A 16,724-nucleotide genomic window follows, 5' to 3' on the forward strand; every position below is an offset into this window, starting at 1 on the left:
CTGGAAAGGGAGCAGACCTCAGTGTCCAGTGTCCGCAGAGAGCCACTGGAGAGGGAGCCCTGAGCGTCAGAACCAGATGAGAGGTTGTGGGACACTACACATCTCTGGGGCTGAGGGCCTGGTAGGGGTCTGCTGGGGGGGAGCGCTACAGGGCATCCCGGTCCAGCATGACAGGGCCCAGCAACCCGCTGCGGAAGGTCCGGAGGAAGTCACGGGCTGCTGCGGGGTAGCTGGGCTGGGTCACGTTCACATCACCTGGGAGGACGGGAGGGTCTGGTGAGGAAGGAGCCTCCCCACAGGGCAGGCCCAGACCCCTCCTGCTCGCCCCCAGGGACGCGGGCTCTGAGGTGGACCTGTGGAGATAGGCATCACGCCTGCTCAGAAAGAAAACAGAGTGAGCTTCTGAGGCTTCAGAGGAGTGGACAGAGTGCACCCAGCACCACCGGGACCACGGCAAGGAGGCTGGACAAGAGCCCCTCCCTCTCCAGACCCTTTGCTCCCAGGGCAGACGCATGTCCCCAGGATGTCACCCCCAGACTGCCAGGCCTGCTCGATGGGCTAGTCCCCAAACCCCATGTCTCACCTGTGCCTGTGAGCACCTTCACCTTCTGTGTCTTTCCCAGCCGCACGGCCACGCGCTTCAGCACACTCTCCACATCATCGCAGGCCTCGCCCAGGTCATAGTGCTGCACATACCTGTAGAGAGCGACCGCCAGCAGGAGCCAGGGCTGCCTGTGAGGTCACGCCCGGCTCTAGTGACCCATCCTGGGGTGGGTGACTGTGGTGTGGTGACCATGGTGTGAGTGTGACTAGCTGTGGTGTGGGCATGGGGGCCAGACCTCATGAGGACCCACTGAAGAGTCACATCTGTCCTCAGTAGCCATGGCCAGCTCCCCCATTAGAGCCGTAGGTTGCAAAGCACTTGCTATTCATGGGTGTCATCCACTCCACCCTGGGCAGGCCACTCCAGACTCGCTCAGGCTGCATGCGTGGCTGCAGCAACCACACAAGATCAGGACAATGTCCCCTGCACTTTCTCCTGCCAGCTGTCTAGCATCCTCTGGAGCCCCAGGCACACGACCAACTCGCAACCAGCACTGCAAGAACTGCGCGGTGATGCATGACATGGCCCAGAGGTGCACAGGCACTGACGGAGTCCCGAGGCAGGCGCCGAGCAAGTTCCCAAGCACAGCAACCCCACAGTTCCTGTCCCACAATTCTGAGACCGCGTCCCCGGAGGACAACAAGCCCTGAGGAGGGTGCCACTGCCACACACTTGAGACCCACCACCTGCAGGAATTCAGTTGCTACAATTCCCAGAAACACTGCAGAGCTGCAGAGTCCAAACTGATTTTCACAAAAATAAAGCAAAAAAAGTTAATTTGAAATTCCAATTCCATGAAAAATAAGAGTAAAGAGACTGGAATAACCCCCATCTGAAATAACCAAAAGGGAAGGAACCACCAAAAATATACAAACCACTGGTTTCAAGGCACCAGACGTTAGTCCGTGAAGAATGTCAGCAGACCCACAAACAGCCCAGCTCAGTACTTGAGACCTTTGAGACCCTGAAGAGCCCAAGAAGAAGATGGTGTTGGGGGACCAAGGTGGCTAAAGGTCACACAAGAGAACCAGAGAGAGAATTCCAGAAATCTGCAGAAGCCACAGCAAACTTTCAGCAGAGGAGAGAAATTCCCATGACCAGAGGCAGAAACACAGAGAACTTGGGACCCACAGGCGCTGCAGAGGGGACGCCCCAGCCTCAGTCGGGGGCACCACTCTGGACCCACAGGCCTCAAAGGACCACACTGTTTCCAAACAAGAATATAAAGACAGCTATCACCAGAAAAGTAAACTTCAAAATGCCTACCATCCAGGCAAAAATGATCGGGCTTGCAAAACAGGAAAACAGACACACCATGAGGAAATCAATCAGGTGTCAGGATCGGCTGACAAAGACATTGAAATTGGTTGCTATGACCACCATGCACAGCTGACGACATGGAGACACAGCGAATGCGGGTGACGCGCATCGAACTTGTAGGGTGAGTGCTATGGAACATGCTACAGAACACGCTGGGAGGGACCCACGGAGCACTGCTGGGTAGGGCACAGGCCTGCACCAGCACCTGGTCACTGCTGTCCTGAGGAGACAGACAACGGGAAAATCGATAACTGCCAATTACCCACACAGGGCCCTGGCCGGTTGGCTCAGTGGTAGAGCGTCGGCCTGGCGTGCAGGGGTCCCAGGTTCGATTCCTGGCCAGGGCACACAGGAAAAGCGCCCATCTGCTTCTCCACCCCTCCCCCTCTCCTTCCTCTCTGTCTCTCTCTTCCCCTCCCACAGCCGAGGCTCCATTGGAGCAAAGATGGCCCAAGCGCTGGGGATGGCTCCTTGGCCTCTGCCCCAGGCACTAGAGTGGCTCTGGTAGCAACAGAGCGACGCCCCGGAGGGGCAGAGCATCACCCCCTGGTGGGCAGAACGTCGCCCCCTGGTGGGCGTGCCGGGTGGATCCCGGTCGGGCGCATGCGGGAGTCTGTCTCTCCCTGTTTCTAGCTTCAGAAAAATACAAAAAAAAAAAAAAAAAAAAAAAATTACCCACGCAGGATGAAAACCACAAAGCCACAGACAGATCCAGAAATGCAAGAAGCTAAAGAAAAGTGCACCAGGCCTGACCTGTGGTGGTGCAGTGGATAAAGCGTTGACCTGGAAATGCTGAGGTCACCGGTTCGAAACCCTGGGCTTGCCTGGTCAAGGCACATATGGGAGTTGATGCTTCCAGCTCCTCCCCCACTTCTCTCTCTCTGTCTCTCCCTCTCCTCTCTAAAATGAATTAAAAAAAAGAAAAGTGCACCAGAACCACTGTCTGAATGGCTCAAGAGTGTGACCACGAGAGACCTGACAGCAGCCAAACACGACAGCTGACCCCTCCTCAGCAACACAGGCGAGAAGTGGGGGCTGCATCCCCCAGAAGACGTCGCTCTGCGACTCCACATCCAGGGCACACATCTGCCAATGAAGGTGAAACAAAGTCACCTTCAGACAACCAAGTTCCAAGAATGCCTCCCCAGCATGACTAACAACGTCAAAGGAGATCCTCTGGCAAAAGTTATACCAGGTAGAAACCTACATCCACACAGCAGAATGAGGAGGCCACAGACAGAAAGCGATGCACAAATAGCTCGTGTATTTCTTACACTTTAAATCTCTGTGTAAACAGTAACGGTCAGTGGGCCTAGGGTTTATAAAATACACAAAAGACAGACATAGGACAATGCCCCAAAGGTCAGGACAAAAACAGGGAAACAGACTCTAGTGAGGTGTTCACGCTGTGGGTGACATGTTATGACATCACTCAGAGAAGGTCTGTGAACTGCAAGGCACCTACTCCAAACAAAGTGGAATCATAAAGTGTCCGGTTAATCTAAAAAACAGCCAAAGAGACCAACAGAGACAGAGAGGGGTGTGAAAGGGAGACACAGGGAACTAAAATACAAACACAAATGTGCACAAGTGAGTCCCCGCACTGGTCCCAGCAGGGTGGTGATGCTGCTGGTTTCAGACAAGCAGCTGTCAGGGCAGAGAACACTATGAAGGGCAGAGAAGGTGACATCAGTGACACAGGCACTGAGTCACTGAGAGGACTTCACGACATGTTTCTGCACCAAAGGAGCTTTGAAATACACAAAGCAAAGGAGACACACTGTGGTCAGAGGTCAGGACCCCCTCGTAACTGGTAACAAATATACAACACCAGCAAAGAGGAAATAAGGAAATAACAAAGATTGAACGGGAATCAATGAAACAAAAAACAGAAGGCAACAAAGTCACTGAAACCAAAAGAACCAGGGGAGACCCACAGACGCTATAACACAGGCCAGTCGGAAACAGTCGACACACTGTATGAGCCATTCATAAGAAATTCTAGAAAAGGACAGAGAGCAGATGGTCCCCGGGGTGCGGGATAGGCACAAGAGGGACCAAAAAGCAGCTTCACAGATGTATCCGTGTGTCAAAACCTGTATCAAACTATACACTTTAAATGACTCGCTGTTGTTTGTCTCCAATAGCCTAAGGGTGCCATTTTCACACTAAGCTTAGACAGGAGAGATGGACCTGCTGCCCCATCCACACTTACCCAAAGAGCTGGTGCCTGTTGAGGGTATAGAGAAGGTAGTCCGCCAGGGTCTCCTCCCCCACCAGGTGGTCCAACACAGTTCCTGGAAACAGGCACCAAGGGTGAGTGGACACCCTTGGTCTCAGCCAGAGGCTGCAAGGAGGCCATGCCCCAGACCTGACCGCTCTGCACTGAGGGTTAGAATGGCACAACCCAGAGGGTGCCTCACCACACAGGGCCAGCTTTAGGCCTGTCTCTACACTCTCAATCCGAGGAGCCAGCACCCCAGGAGTGTCCAGCAGAAACATCAGCGGCCGCTCACACACCTGCAGGTACAGAAGGTAGTCGGCTCAGCGTTCAGGAAGCCTCGAGCAGCCCCTCCCACCAGCCCTTCTGCTGGATGGCCCCTTGAGCAGCAGACCCCCATGAACCTGACCCAATGGGTCGGGGCATTTTCACACACTATAGGCTTCCCCACAGGATTCCACTCCCATTTCACTTGGAGATAGCAGCACAGTCCCCATCGCCCCACCTCTTCCAAGGAGGAGGGGACTGCGGACATGGACACGTGGCTGAGAGGGGCACAACTTGGCTCTGGCCTGAAAGCTGTGGTACAACTCCTCTGTGCCTCAGTTTGCTCATCTGTAAAAGGGGACAAGCGTGCCCTCCCCATAAGTCTTGTGTGAGGCTGGTGCAGAGTCTGGTATGTGGCAGGTGCTCAGTGGGAACGGAGCCCGAGGACAAGGACAGAGATGGGCACACCACCTCACAAGCCCTCAGGAGGTGCCGGCGTCTGTGTGGAGATCTGGGCCCTGCAGCCGAGGCCCCTACCTGAATTCTGGACATCACAGCTCTAGTGATTCCAGGCTCACTGCCCACCCTGGTGGCTTTTCCTGCAGGGCAAAAAGAGGCCGTCAAATATACATGAAACACCCCTGGCACATTTGTTTACGGAAAAGCAATGAAGCACATGGAAACGTGTTGAGTTCAGCCCCAAACCAGCTCACAGCAGCAACCCCTTTGATCAGGTTCCCGCACTTGCCTCCCCCATGCCTGGGAAAGTACTCCGAAACCTGCTGAGGAAAAGACAGGCCAGGGCCTCCCTGCGAAGGTCAGACCATAGTTGCTCCTCTCGGCAGTTACCTCCCTCCCTCCTAGACTTGACCCTGCACCCCCAAGCCAAGTCTGCACCCTGAAAAATGCCCCACAGCACCGCCCAGTGCAGGCCCATCCATGGGGCTGACCTGACCGAGGGCCTGCTTGTGCTCTGACACGGGCAGCTCTGGGGCCCAGCTCCGGTTGTTGGCCGAGGCAGACTGCGTCCTCTGCCAAATCAATCAAATCAACCGGAGAGCAGAGAGGGACAGGTGTGCCAACTGGCGGATGGTGTGCAGTGTGGGCCATCCACACAACGCAGCATCACTCGGCCTGACAGGGAGTTCTGACACCTGTCACAACCTGGGTGGGCCTGGAGGACATTAAGCGCAGTGACATCAGCCAGTCACAGAAGGACAGATACATGTGATTACAGTCCAAGGAAGTGTTACATTCATGGGTCCAGAGACAGAAAGGAGATTCCAGGTTCCCATGGCTGGGGAAGCGGGGAATGTTAGTTACAACTTAATACCACTGTTATTTTAAAGTCACAAGTGAAGAAAAATAAACTTTAAAAAACAGATGACTGTAACCACACTCTACCTAGCACCAGAATCGCCACCTGTCAGTCACAATTCAGCAGGGTTTTCAGCCTCTGGGCCATGACTGGGAGCAGTGTCAATAAAGACTATGCTGATGTGGGGGTGATGCCAAAGCAGGTGGGGTTTAAACTTGAACATACTTAAGAAAAAAGAGGAAAGGCACAGTTAGAGTACTGTGGACACTCCTGTGTGCCTCAAAATCACAGAACCAGCACGAAGCAAGGATACAGCCCAGGGCTCCCAGACGCAACCTCCACTCCTGACAGAAAGGACCACTCCTCCCTGACATCAAACCCCATCCATTGTATCACACTTTGAGTACAATGGAGCAAAAAACGTACATAAATGAAAAGATAAAATCACCAAAGTTTAGAAAAGTCATCCACAGATTAAACAGTGGAAACAAATTAAATATAAAATGTTACAGCAAGGACTCTGTCTCGCCGTGTACCACACATCAGGCTGTGAACTGGGTCCTTCTGGTGAAAGAGACAAGCCCAGGGACTGTGCCTGAGGACTGTGTCGGGACACTCTGCCCAGGGACTGTGCTGAGGACTGTGTTGGGACACTATGCCCGGGGACTGTGCCGGGGACTCAGGGGCTGATGTCGTCCCAGGACAAGAGCGCTGCTCTGCAGGAAAGACACGGCCCTTGCAGCATCAGCAGGCGTGGCAGGGGGTACCTTTCCTGAGGTGCTGTCTCCTCAGGGAGTTGATAAGTGAGGACTTGCCCACATTGGGGACACCGATCACCATGATGCAGAACTCCACATTCTATAGAGGCAGAAGAGCAGCCATCAGGGGCACAGCCAGACTCCCCACCAGGACCCCCAACAGCCCAGATAGGACCTAGGAGCCCAGGCCAGCTGAGGGAGAAGGAAGGTCACTGCCAAGGTCCCGCCCACAATGACGACCCTCACCCTTCCTGCAGCAAAGCAGGAGCACCGAGGAGAGAGGCTGTTTGTGCCAAGGGCTTGGTCTAGCCCACCATGTTTAGCAGTTGAGCCTCGGGGTCCTCAGCAAGAGGGACTGTCCAGGGTCAGTCCTGGGCCCACCAACCAACCTCTCCTCGGTGATAGCGGTAGCTGCTTCCAACCAATTCTGTGACCACTGGGATGATCTGCAACAAACCACACAGGCACTTCCTGGGGAAACCAGCTCTCCACTGGTTTGGAGGTGGACACTCAGGTTCTTCCCACATCACAGAGTTAGACTGCACTACAGCGAGGGACCGCCTGTGCCCTGTCCTCTCCCGTCCCTCCAACATGAATGAGCAGGACATTCCTCCAGGAGGAGGATGACAGCCAGTGAAACTCTCCACACACAACTGGCAACAGGAAGGTCCCAGACTCTCCAAAGGTCGTTCCCACTTATAACCCAGAGCATATTTTACAGCCTGACTCTGCTCCTCAGGCCACTGAACCGTCCAGGCCCATCTGCTCTGGACATTACAAGACGAGTGTGCCCCAGGAACCCCAGCAAATCCATGGATCATCTCCAAACTCTGCCTCCTATGAGAATACAGAATCTGCAGTTTGCCGGACGACCTTCAGCAGAAGCATTCAAGTGTAAAACAGAAAAGCCCACCTGCTTGATGTTTTCATCCTTGATACAGTTGGTAAAAATGATATTTTTGAGGCCTTCTCCTTCCAAGTGTTGTATAATTTTCTGAAAGAGACATTTCCGTCTTAAATACCAAATAAAAGTAGGGATGGTGCACCACACTAAAGTCCAGGGATCGCCTGACCTGTGGTGGTGCAGTGGATAAAATGTCAACCTGGAAACGCTGAGGTTGCTGGTTCAAAACCCTGGGCTTGCCTAGTCAAGGCACATATGGGAGTTGATGCTTTCTGCTCCTCCCCTCTTCTTCTTCTTCTCTCTCTCTCTCCCCTCTCTATAACGAATAAATAAAATCTTTATAAAAAAAATTAAAGCCCAGGGATCTGAGACTTCCAGGCATGCCCTCAGGGTCAGAGCCACTGCAGCTGGGCACACAAGGAGGGGACATCAGGAGAATCAGGCCCAAATGGGGCAGATGCAGGGTAGATACAGGGCAGACACCAGATATGGGCCACAGGGCGCCGTGCGCAGTGTAAAGATACTCCAGAGCAGCGGTTCTCAACCTGTGGGTCGCGACCCCGGCACCAATGGCTTTAGGCGACCCCTGTGTTTTGGTCGTTCGACCCCCGCCAGGGTCGTGACCCACAGGTTGAGAACTGCTGCTCCAGAGGGTGACCTGGCCCCACCAGTGGCTCAGAGCAGCTGGCTCCATGTGAGGACAGGAGGGAAGAGCCCTGGTTTCCGTCAAAAGGCTCTGGGCCACAGGGTGAGTGCTCAGCATACATGGCCCACTCTCATGGGACTCCAGGACCCCCTTCTTCTTCTTTTTTTATAAAAGATTTTATTATTGATTTTTAGAGAGAGTAAAGACAGAAGTGGGGGTGGGGAGGAGCTGGAAGCACCAACTCATTACTTCCTGTATGTGCCCTGACCGGGCAAGCCCAGGGCTTCAAACTGGCAACCTCAGCATTCCAGGTAGACGCTTTATCCACTGTGCCACCACAGGTCAGGCAAGGACCTTTTTATAAAATGAGGCTAAACTAGGTTATTCTGAAGCCACATCCAGCACTTAATTACATGGTTTCGTCTTCAGTCTTCTCATCACTCCTATGTACTGTATTCTGACGAGCTTTCACAAAATGAACTTCATTCTAAGGTTTGAACCCAATCGGATTACAAAGTACATGGAATAGTTTAAAAGTAAACTAAGGCCAATATGAGTTTACTGGTCTTAACATGAAGTGAAATCAGCCTATGAGTCATATTTGTTAAAACCAGCACTGTCCTGTTTGATCAGCTACTGACCTAAACATGACTGATACTTAAATGAACAGTGACCTAAATCAGTTAATTTTCATTATGCATTTCAGTTACTCATTATAATAACACAGATTAAGATACAGGCTAAAACAAATGTATTTGAAGCCACACTTTCAAGTGTATAAATTCACAAGGATGTCCCCAGCCACTGCACAAAGAGCTACCACTGGAAGCCTCACCTCTGTGATCCCCTCTAAGACCTCAGGGCAGCAGCACCTGAGACCAAACATTCCCTCTGCCGCCCTATCAGGTGAGACACCACTGTGTCCGATGTTAGGTACCCTTAGTGCGCCAAGCACTCTACAAAAATTAGCATCAAAGGGCAGAAGCAGTCACTGATAAGACTCAAGCTCAACTGATAAAGCCATGGACAGCTTGTGAAGCCATTAGTTTCACAGAGCAGGAAGGACTGAACCAGAGGTGGGCCGAAGTGGGCAGGGAGCCGGCATGGAATTCTCAATGAACGAAGGCTTCTTGTGGTTCAGCAAGTGATGTTTCCCTGGAAACCTGTGGTAGAGGCTGTGGTTTGGGTTTAAATAACTCAAACTTACCAAGAAACCTGAAATGCATTCCTGCTGCCGCAGTAAAAGGAAAAACTGCACCAACTTGGAAAAACAGGGAATTCAGAAGATTCTAACACATACTCTTTGCAAAGGATTTGACAACAGAGCAAAAAAGTGACTAAAAACATTCACAAACAGATTCCAGAATCGCTGGGCCCATGGGAAATGTTCTGCACTCAGTCACTTGTGTCCCCTGGCCCTGCCTGGCTCTGGAGAAATCCATTCACTACCCTGGACTGCCCTCAACTTCCAGATCACACAGTGGACAGAAGGCAGCCTACAGGCCAGGCCAGGGACCTGGAAGGCCATGAAATTGGTGGGTGTGGACACCTGCAGGAAAAACAGCCATCACAAGTGACCTCCAGGCCAGTGCTGTCCATGCCTGTGGCCAACAGCTTCGTGCGACCACTGAAACTTAAACTAATTGAAACAAAATAAAACGTGAAAGTCAATTTCGCAGCCGCAGGAGCCACAGTCCAAGTGCTCAGAGTTACATGAAGCAGAGACCACAAGGTGGGGCGCTGGGTTCCAGCACATCCTGCCACCCTCCCTGGGAGACACACATCTGGATGACTGGCACCATCAACTAAGCATCAGAGGAAGCGAGCAGAGAAAGGGTGAAAGCCTGACCCAGCCTTCCTGGCGAGTGAACGCAAGTCTGTCTCAGCAGTCACTGTGCTGACAGGGCTGACAGAGGCCTCACCTGCTGCTCCTTCAGATCCGCCAGGTCCATTTTGTTGAGGACAAGCAAGTGAGGTTTAATCCCCAGGGTTTCCTGAAACAGAGGGTTGCGGCCTGAAAGTGGGATGTGGTACAATTAAGGCAAAAATCCCTCAGAGCTTTTACCAACCAGCTTATTTATTTTGTCTTGTTGCCCAAATTGTAACCCCCCTGAAAAGGAAATCTTTAGAAGGAACCGGTGACCAGTCACAGGGTGAGCGCACAGCCAACCTCCCGCTTCTGGACCTGTAACACCAACCCCTGTGCTGCCCTCCCCTCAGGGCCACGGAGCCACTGACGCTGCCTCCTGCAGATGAGGCCACAGTCAGGGCAGTGGTCTCACAGGGCTTCTCAAGGGGGAACGACGGTGACAAAAACAAAACACAAATTACAGTAGGAGGCTTTATAACTAGATCATTGTTTGGCTGCCAAGGTACGAAAGTTCAAAATGAATGAGCTGATCACTCAAAAAAGTGCCACCCACGAAGTCCCAACTAGTGCGTCTCAGACCACCACTGCCCCCTGGTGACCACGAAGAAGACAGGCCCCCCATGGACACTATCACTGAAGGTTCCACCTCTTTACTACCACTGCCAGATCTTTCTCTCAGCCAGGGGCCCATGCGCTCACTGCAGGGTCCCACTTTGTGTGACATCAACACAGGCAAGACAGGAGGCCTTCATCTTTCTCTTCTGAGCACTCAGGCCCTTCCTGCTGCTTCATCTCTGGCCAAGTGAGGCACGTCCGGGGTCTAGACACCCAGTTAGCCACCGTGTCTTCACCCATACAACAAAGAGGTTACTCAGTTCTGTACTAACTTGGAACACCAGAGGCCCCCAGACTCATCACAGCACCATGGGAGTTAGGGCTTCTTGCCTATCCTACAAGAAGGCAGAGTCTACAAGACCAAGGCTGTCTTCCCACCACAGTGTGAGTAATAACTACAGGCTTTTATTATAATCAGGTGGTCAACTGCCAGCAAACACTTTTGACTGGCATGAGATACTGTATGAAATAATACCTTTACTCACAATAAAGAAACTTGATACTTTATTACAGAAGTTCCAACAAGCCTTTGAAATGCTGAAAATGGTCCCTCATCTTCCAATCTAGAAATGGTAACAACTCTCAAACCAAAACCTTCATCATATAAGAGAATCTAAACATGGTTCAAACAGAACAACAGCGTCTGGAAAGTAAATTCATTTGTGAACTGAACAAGATCCTAACATCTTGCTGATTCGTGCCTCAGGCACAGGTGGAAATCATGGTTCCGTATCCCATCTACAAAACACTAGGCTTGGGCAAGACAGGCAGAGGCCTGAGACAAATGATGTTGTGTATCAACGGGGGGCTTCAGAAAACACACGGCTGACCTGACAACAGAGGTTCCAATTAACTGGTCTAGGAAGGGGCTCAGATCAGTATCTCTAAAAAGCCTCCTGGGGCCTGACCAGGCAGTGGCGCAGTGGATAGAGCGTCAGACTGGGATGCAGAGGACCCAGGTTTGAGACCCTGAGGTCACCAACTTGAGCGCGGGCTCATCTGGTTTGAGCAAAAGCCCACCAGCTTGAACCCAAGATCGCTGGCGCTAGCAAGGGGTTACTTGGTCTGCTGAAGACCTGCGATCAAGGCACATATGAGAGGGCAATCAATGAACAACTAAGGTGTTGCAACACACAACGGAAAACTAATGATTGATGCTTCTCATCTCTCTCCGTTTTTGTCTGTCCCTGTCTATCTCTCTGTCTCTGTAAAAAATAAATAAATTAAAAAAAAAAAAGCCTCCTGGGGAAAATTCTAATGTGTAACGAGGGATGAGAACCACTGCTTTAAATGCCAAAATCTACAACAGGCCCCTGTGGTAGATGACTAGACCAGAATAGGGACCAGGCAGAAGAGCTGGGTGGAAACAAGGTGACATGCCAGGACTGCTTCCTGCAGCCTTAAGCACAGGAAGAAGGGCCTCCCCTACACCACTACAATTCTGCAGCCAATTCCAAAGGGGGGGGGGGGGTGTCCCGACACCACAAGCAATTCTCCAACACCAGCTGGGTGTCCCACAACCTAACCCAACTCTGACAGCACTGACCTGGAGATGGCTCAGACCCCACAGGTTAGGGACTCAGTCTCAAAAGACTGTCTCTGAACCGCACTTCAGACTCCAGTCAAGTTCAGGTTGTCACTTGCTTTTCTGACTGATCTGCTATAAAATGAAGCTCCTTAGATTCAATTAATTTGCTGGAAGAAGAGAAATGTTTTACTCACTAGCTCACAGGCTGACTATAAAAGGATGCGCAGGACAAGCAGGTGGGAGAGACGCATGGGCAAGGTCTGAGGAAAGGGCACAGCACTGCCACGTCTTCTATGGGAGCCCCTCTCCCCCCAAATCTCCATGTGCACACCAACCCGGAAGCTCTCTGAACCCCAGAGGGGGGTCCTCTGGAGGTTTTATGGAAACTTCATTACACAGAGAAGATGGATAAAATCATTGGCCATTGGAGACCAATTCAACCTTTTGCCTCTCTTCCCTCCTGGAGGTCAGGCAGTAAGGTCTGAAAGTAGTGACCCTCCCAGATCAGGGGGGTTCCCCTGGCACCAGCCCCAACCTGAAGGGCTTTCCAAAAGTCTATTTATTATCATAACAAAAGATACCTTTATGTCTCTCATCACAGAGGAAATCCCAAGGGTTTTAGGAGTTCATGTCAGAAACTGGGACAATGACCAAATATGGATTTTTATTTTATTTTTTTAAATATATCACAAAATCACAACCAGCAAAGGATATCCGGGCATCATGGACCTCGATGACACAGTCCACCAGCTTTAGGCTGCTCTGCATCTTCTTGAGCCCTGGAAAACACCACACTTCAGGCAAGGGGTCCATGGCCTCTCAAGAGCGCTGCAACAGTTAAGCTGATTGGTCAAGAGTGACACACCAGCCTCACCTGTCCTGGCGCCCTGGATAAAGCGTCCACCTGGTACGCTGAGGTCGCCTGTTTCAAACCTGGGGCTTGCCTGGTCATGGCACATACAAGAAGCAACCACTACAAGTTAATGCTTCCTGCACCCCCCTCTCTAAAAACAGGGGGGGGGGGACACAGCACCACAAACACCCTATAAAGAACCGATCTGAGTAACAGGCTCTAAGTGTACCAACTGATAACCGTTGGCAGGACCTCTCCTTCAACACCGGTGCCTGAGGGGCAGTCGGACCCTGTCTCCACCACCTGCTGCTCTGGCGACTCCGAGCCATAGACTTAACCTCCATGGGTCTCAGTCTGGGCTATCAAGCAGATAAAGCCACCTCACTGGCTCCCCGGGCCCGGGTGGATACTGTGCCCGGGTGCTGCCGCTGTCAGGACCGACCTGCCCCGCTCAGGCTGGATTCCCCGCTCACAGGAGCACACGGCCGAGGGGACCAAGATCGCCCCCCGCAGGGTCCCGCGCAGTGACGGGGACACCGCCGCCGGCTCGGCCCTCCCGCGTGCACCCCGCGGGACCCCGCTCTGGCAGGAGCCCAGTTGCACGGCGGGCCCCGGGTCACCATGCGCGGTGACGGCCGGCGACCCCAAGGGCTGCGGCAGGACAGTGGCTCCCGGGGACCCCGACACAGAGAAGGGCCGGGCCGGTCTGAGACGCCTCTTGGGGCCGGATTCTGAGAACCGCAGAGCGGCCCGGCCTAGGACACGCGAGGACTGCGGTCCAAGGTTCTGCAGTGGTGACAACTGGACACAACTTGGAAAGCGCCTTCCCACCCCTGCTTCCTTCAAAATAATATCTAGGAATATAACTTTTTAAAATATATATGTGGGAACTGAGGCTTTGCTCGGAATCAGGGGTCAGGTCACTGCGGGTCAAGCCGCCGCCGCCGCCACCCGACGCGCTCCCGGGCGACCTCAGAGCAGCCGGGTGCCCTCCCGCCCGGACCTCACCTTTGGCCATGTGGCCCGGGAACCAGCGCGCCACGTCGCGACCGTCCAAAGGGAAGCTCTCCCGCCAGGCGGCGCGGACGGCGCTGCTTAGCGCGCGGAAACTCAGTCTCATGGCGCCGCCGTCCCGGGCGCCGCGCCGCGCTGCTCGGGGGCCGCTCAGCGTCGGAACTCTCCGCCGAGACAGCGACCCCAGCCGAAGGTTCCGCACTCCAAAGTTCCGGCAAGACCTGCGCGTGCGCACAGCGCTACCTCAGACGGCGGACGGAGCTCAGGGGGCGGTACCCGAGGCCGTGGAGGGGCGGGGCTACGAGCCGATCCCGGGACTCGAGCGGTGCCGTTGGGTTCCTTTTTACAAACTTGGTTGAAATTTTCAAATATTTTAAATTTACCTCATAAATGTATTATCCTCACTTTCTTTTTCAAGTATTCCAGATTTTAATGTAGAAAACACTAACTGCAGTTATTATGTTAACATAGGCAGATCATTAGTGATTAAGGGAGAAAAAGTCAGAAGTTAAAATATTAAAGCCTTATTTATACTTGGATAGCCTTCTTTGGTAAGAAACTGCAACATCCCATTTAGCTTAACTTGCTAGAAGGCTAAAACATTACAGGCTAATTAGCCCATTATGACCTTAGAGTCCATTGAGCCATTGAGCCTTTGGACCCTGAGCGATTAACAATGGGTTTTTTTCCAGCTCCACCTTCCCTCCGTGAAAACTCAATTCATACAGACTGACTATGAGGAAGGTGTTTCTGAGTTTGCACTTAAGGCATGCGCAGTGGAAGCCAGAGTGGCAACCCTAAAGGCTTGTCAGTCCAGCCTAGAAGGATGGGCTTGGTTTGTGGGAGGAAGCAATGTAAGCCCAGGATGTTTAAAGGAACTGATTGGTTAGCTTAAGGAAGCTAGTCCTTTCCAGCCCCGTTCAGTCCTCCTCTCTGCCTTCAGGCTGAGAGAACCGTGCTGCCACCCTAGCAGGCAGCCAGGGGATTTCCCAAGTACAGGTTTTGAGCACCACCTTGACTGGAATAAGCTTTGATATGGGCTAAACCATGGTGCAGAATTCTGGACTTTGTTTGTCACCCAGCTTAGTGTATCCCAAGGTTCTCTTTACCATGCCACAGTTGCAGAGCTCCAGGGAAAAGCAACCTGGTCTCATCTCTCCAGGCAGAGGAGAACAGAAGCTCCATATCCACGCATGCTGCAAATGGCTTTTCCAGTCTACCTGAATCATTACCAGCTAGAAGCAGCAGTCATTGGGACTTGGACATGAGCTACAAAGTATAGAATGGTGACAACAATTCCAGTGCCATGAGGACTTTTCCTGGATGTGGACTTTTCCTGGACTCCTGCTCCCTGTGACAGCTCCTAACAGGGAGCTGTGGTTGGGTTGCATTTTTCAGGGATTTGACATGGTGATGGGGCCAACTTGGACTTGGTGAACATGTTAAGGACACTACTCTTTTATGGATTCTTGCTGTATTGGCCAAGAGTTTGCTTAAAGGCTTTTAATCACTGTAAAAAAAAAATAGAAGACTGGATAAAGAAGATGGGGCACATATACACCATGGTATACTATTCAGCTAGAAGAAATGATGGCATCGGATCACTTACAGCAGAATGGTGGAATCTTGATAACATTATGTGGAGTGAAATAAGTGAATCAGAAAAAAACAAGAACTGCAGGATTCCATACATTGGTGGGACATAAACTCAAGACTAAGAGACATGGACAGGAGTGGGGTGGTTACGGGGGGTGGGGGGAGGGAAGGAGGGAGAGGGGAGGGGGAGGGGGAGGGGTACAAAGAAAACTGGATAGAGGGTGACGGAGGATGATCTCTCTTTGGGTGATGGGTATGCAACAGAACTAAATGGCAAGATAACCTAGAAATGTTTTCTTTGAATATATGTACCCTGATTTATTGATGTCACCCCATTAAAATAAAAATTTATTCATAAAAAAAAAGAATTCTGGACTTTGGATTTTATACTGGACTTAATGATGAAAAGACTGGACTTTCTGCTTGGAGAGACAAAGGGAAATGAGACATTGAATATCTGTGAACAACCTTCTATTTCAACTCCAAATAAACCCTACTGCAAAAACCTAAGCATATCCAAGTACGGGTGTTAGAAATGCTTTTTATATGACATCATACACAAGCCTCACATCAACCAACATCACAACTGATATCAGAGCCGATATCAATTATACACTAAACATTCCTGGTGCTCAGACAAGTGCCCACCACTGGAGACAAGCCCAGCCAGGTGGCTTCCTGGCTCAGTGAGACCATGTAGCCTCCTGATGAGTCAGACACCAGTGAGGACCCAGCCCTAGCCCCTCCTCACTGAGCCTCCCTTCCCCAGAGGGCAGCCTGGGTTCTGCCTTTGCCTGTTGGGATGCAGATGTGTCTCCCCAAGACACACAGCTTGATGAAACCATGGGTGTCAACAATACGGATCTGTGCATCTGATGGGAGCTGTGCATCTGATGCATTGTTTCATAGGCCTAGGACTATAAAACCAACAAAACCCTGTTGAATTCTGGATTCCTCTCACAGGTATCTGATGAGCAGGTGTCCAGGTAAAACCATTCCAGTAACACAGGCAGTAGACACACATATAACCCCTTGGGTGGGTGATTTGACCAAAGACAGGAAGGATGAGGCACTCTGCCAACACACTCACCCCAACACTGCCCATCACACCCCAAACACACTCCATGCTCACCCTGACACACCTGAATACCCTGTTCCTCTGCATTATTGAGGCCTCATTATTCACTTCCTCCAGAAATCTTCAGGATGG

At 51.8% G+C, this 16,724-nt stretch overlaps 1 protein-coding gene across 7 annotated transcripts; it reads right to left on the minus strand.

Annotated features, from left to right (window-relative positions):
- Window positions 1-72: 72 nt before the first annotated feature.
- Window positions 73-14,075, minus strand: MTG1 (mitochondrial ribosome associated GTPase 1). 7 transcript variants are annotated; one of them, XM_066355612.1, is made up of 11 exons: window positions 13,913-14,075; window positions 12,764-12,830; window positions 9,961-10,063; window positions 7,402-7,482; window positions 6,878-6,934; window positions 6,498-6,588; window positions 4,950-5,011; window positions 4,348-4,444; window positions 4,140-4,221; window positions 584-732; window positions 73-353 (listed from the first exon to the last, which is right to left on the minus strand). In XM_066355612.1, the coding sequence occupies exons 1-11, from the start codon at window positions 14,022-14,024 to the stop codon at window positions 247-249; spliced, it is 1,008 nt and encodes a 335-aa protein (XP_066211709.1). In that variant the 5' UTR covers window positions 14,025-14,075; the 3' UTR covers window positions 73-246. The 7 variants fall into 7 exon arrangements, with proteins under 7 accessions (XP_066211709.1, XP_066211708.1, XP_066211707.1 ...); XM_066355611.1 differs by having other exon boundaries at window positions 73-255; window positions 9,961-10,052; window positions 12,753-12,830; window positions 13,913-14,074; XM_066355610.1 differs by having other exon boundaries at window positions 73-255; window positions 13,913-14,073.
- Between the last annotated feature and the right edge of the window lie 2,649 nt (window positions 14,076-16,724).

This window comes from Saccopteryx leptura, chromosome 13, assembly GCF_036850995.1.
Source record: "Saccopteryx leptura isolate mSacLep1 chromosome 13, mSacLep1_pri_phased_curated, whole genome shotgun sequence".
Classification (NCBI taxonomy): domain Eukaryota; kingdom Metazoa; phylum Chordata; class Mammalia; order Chiroptera; family Emballonuridae; genus Saccopteryx; species Saccopteryx leptura.

What these genes read in the sequence shown, in the direction of transcription:
- MTG1 (XM_066355611.1), bottom strand. Translation starts at nt 14,024, where the DNA reads ATGAGACTGAGTTTCCGCGCGCTAAGCAGCGCCGTCCGCGCCGCCTGG. An exon ending in CCCGGGCCACATGGCCAAAG is followed by an intron (nt 12,831 to 13,912) that starts GTGAGGTCCGGG and finishes GGTGTTTTCCAG; the next exon opens with GGCTCAAGAAGATGCAGAGC. An exon ending in AGGATGAAAACATCAAGCAG is followed by an intron (nt 6,935 to 7,401) that starts GTGGGCTTTTCT and finishes GGTTTGTTGCAG; the next exon opens with ATCATCCCAGTGGTCACAGA.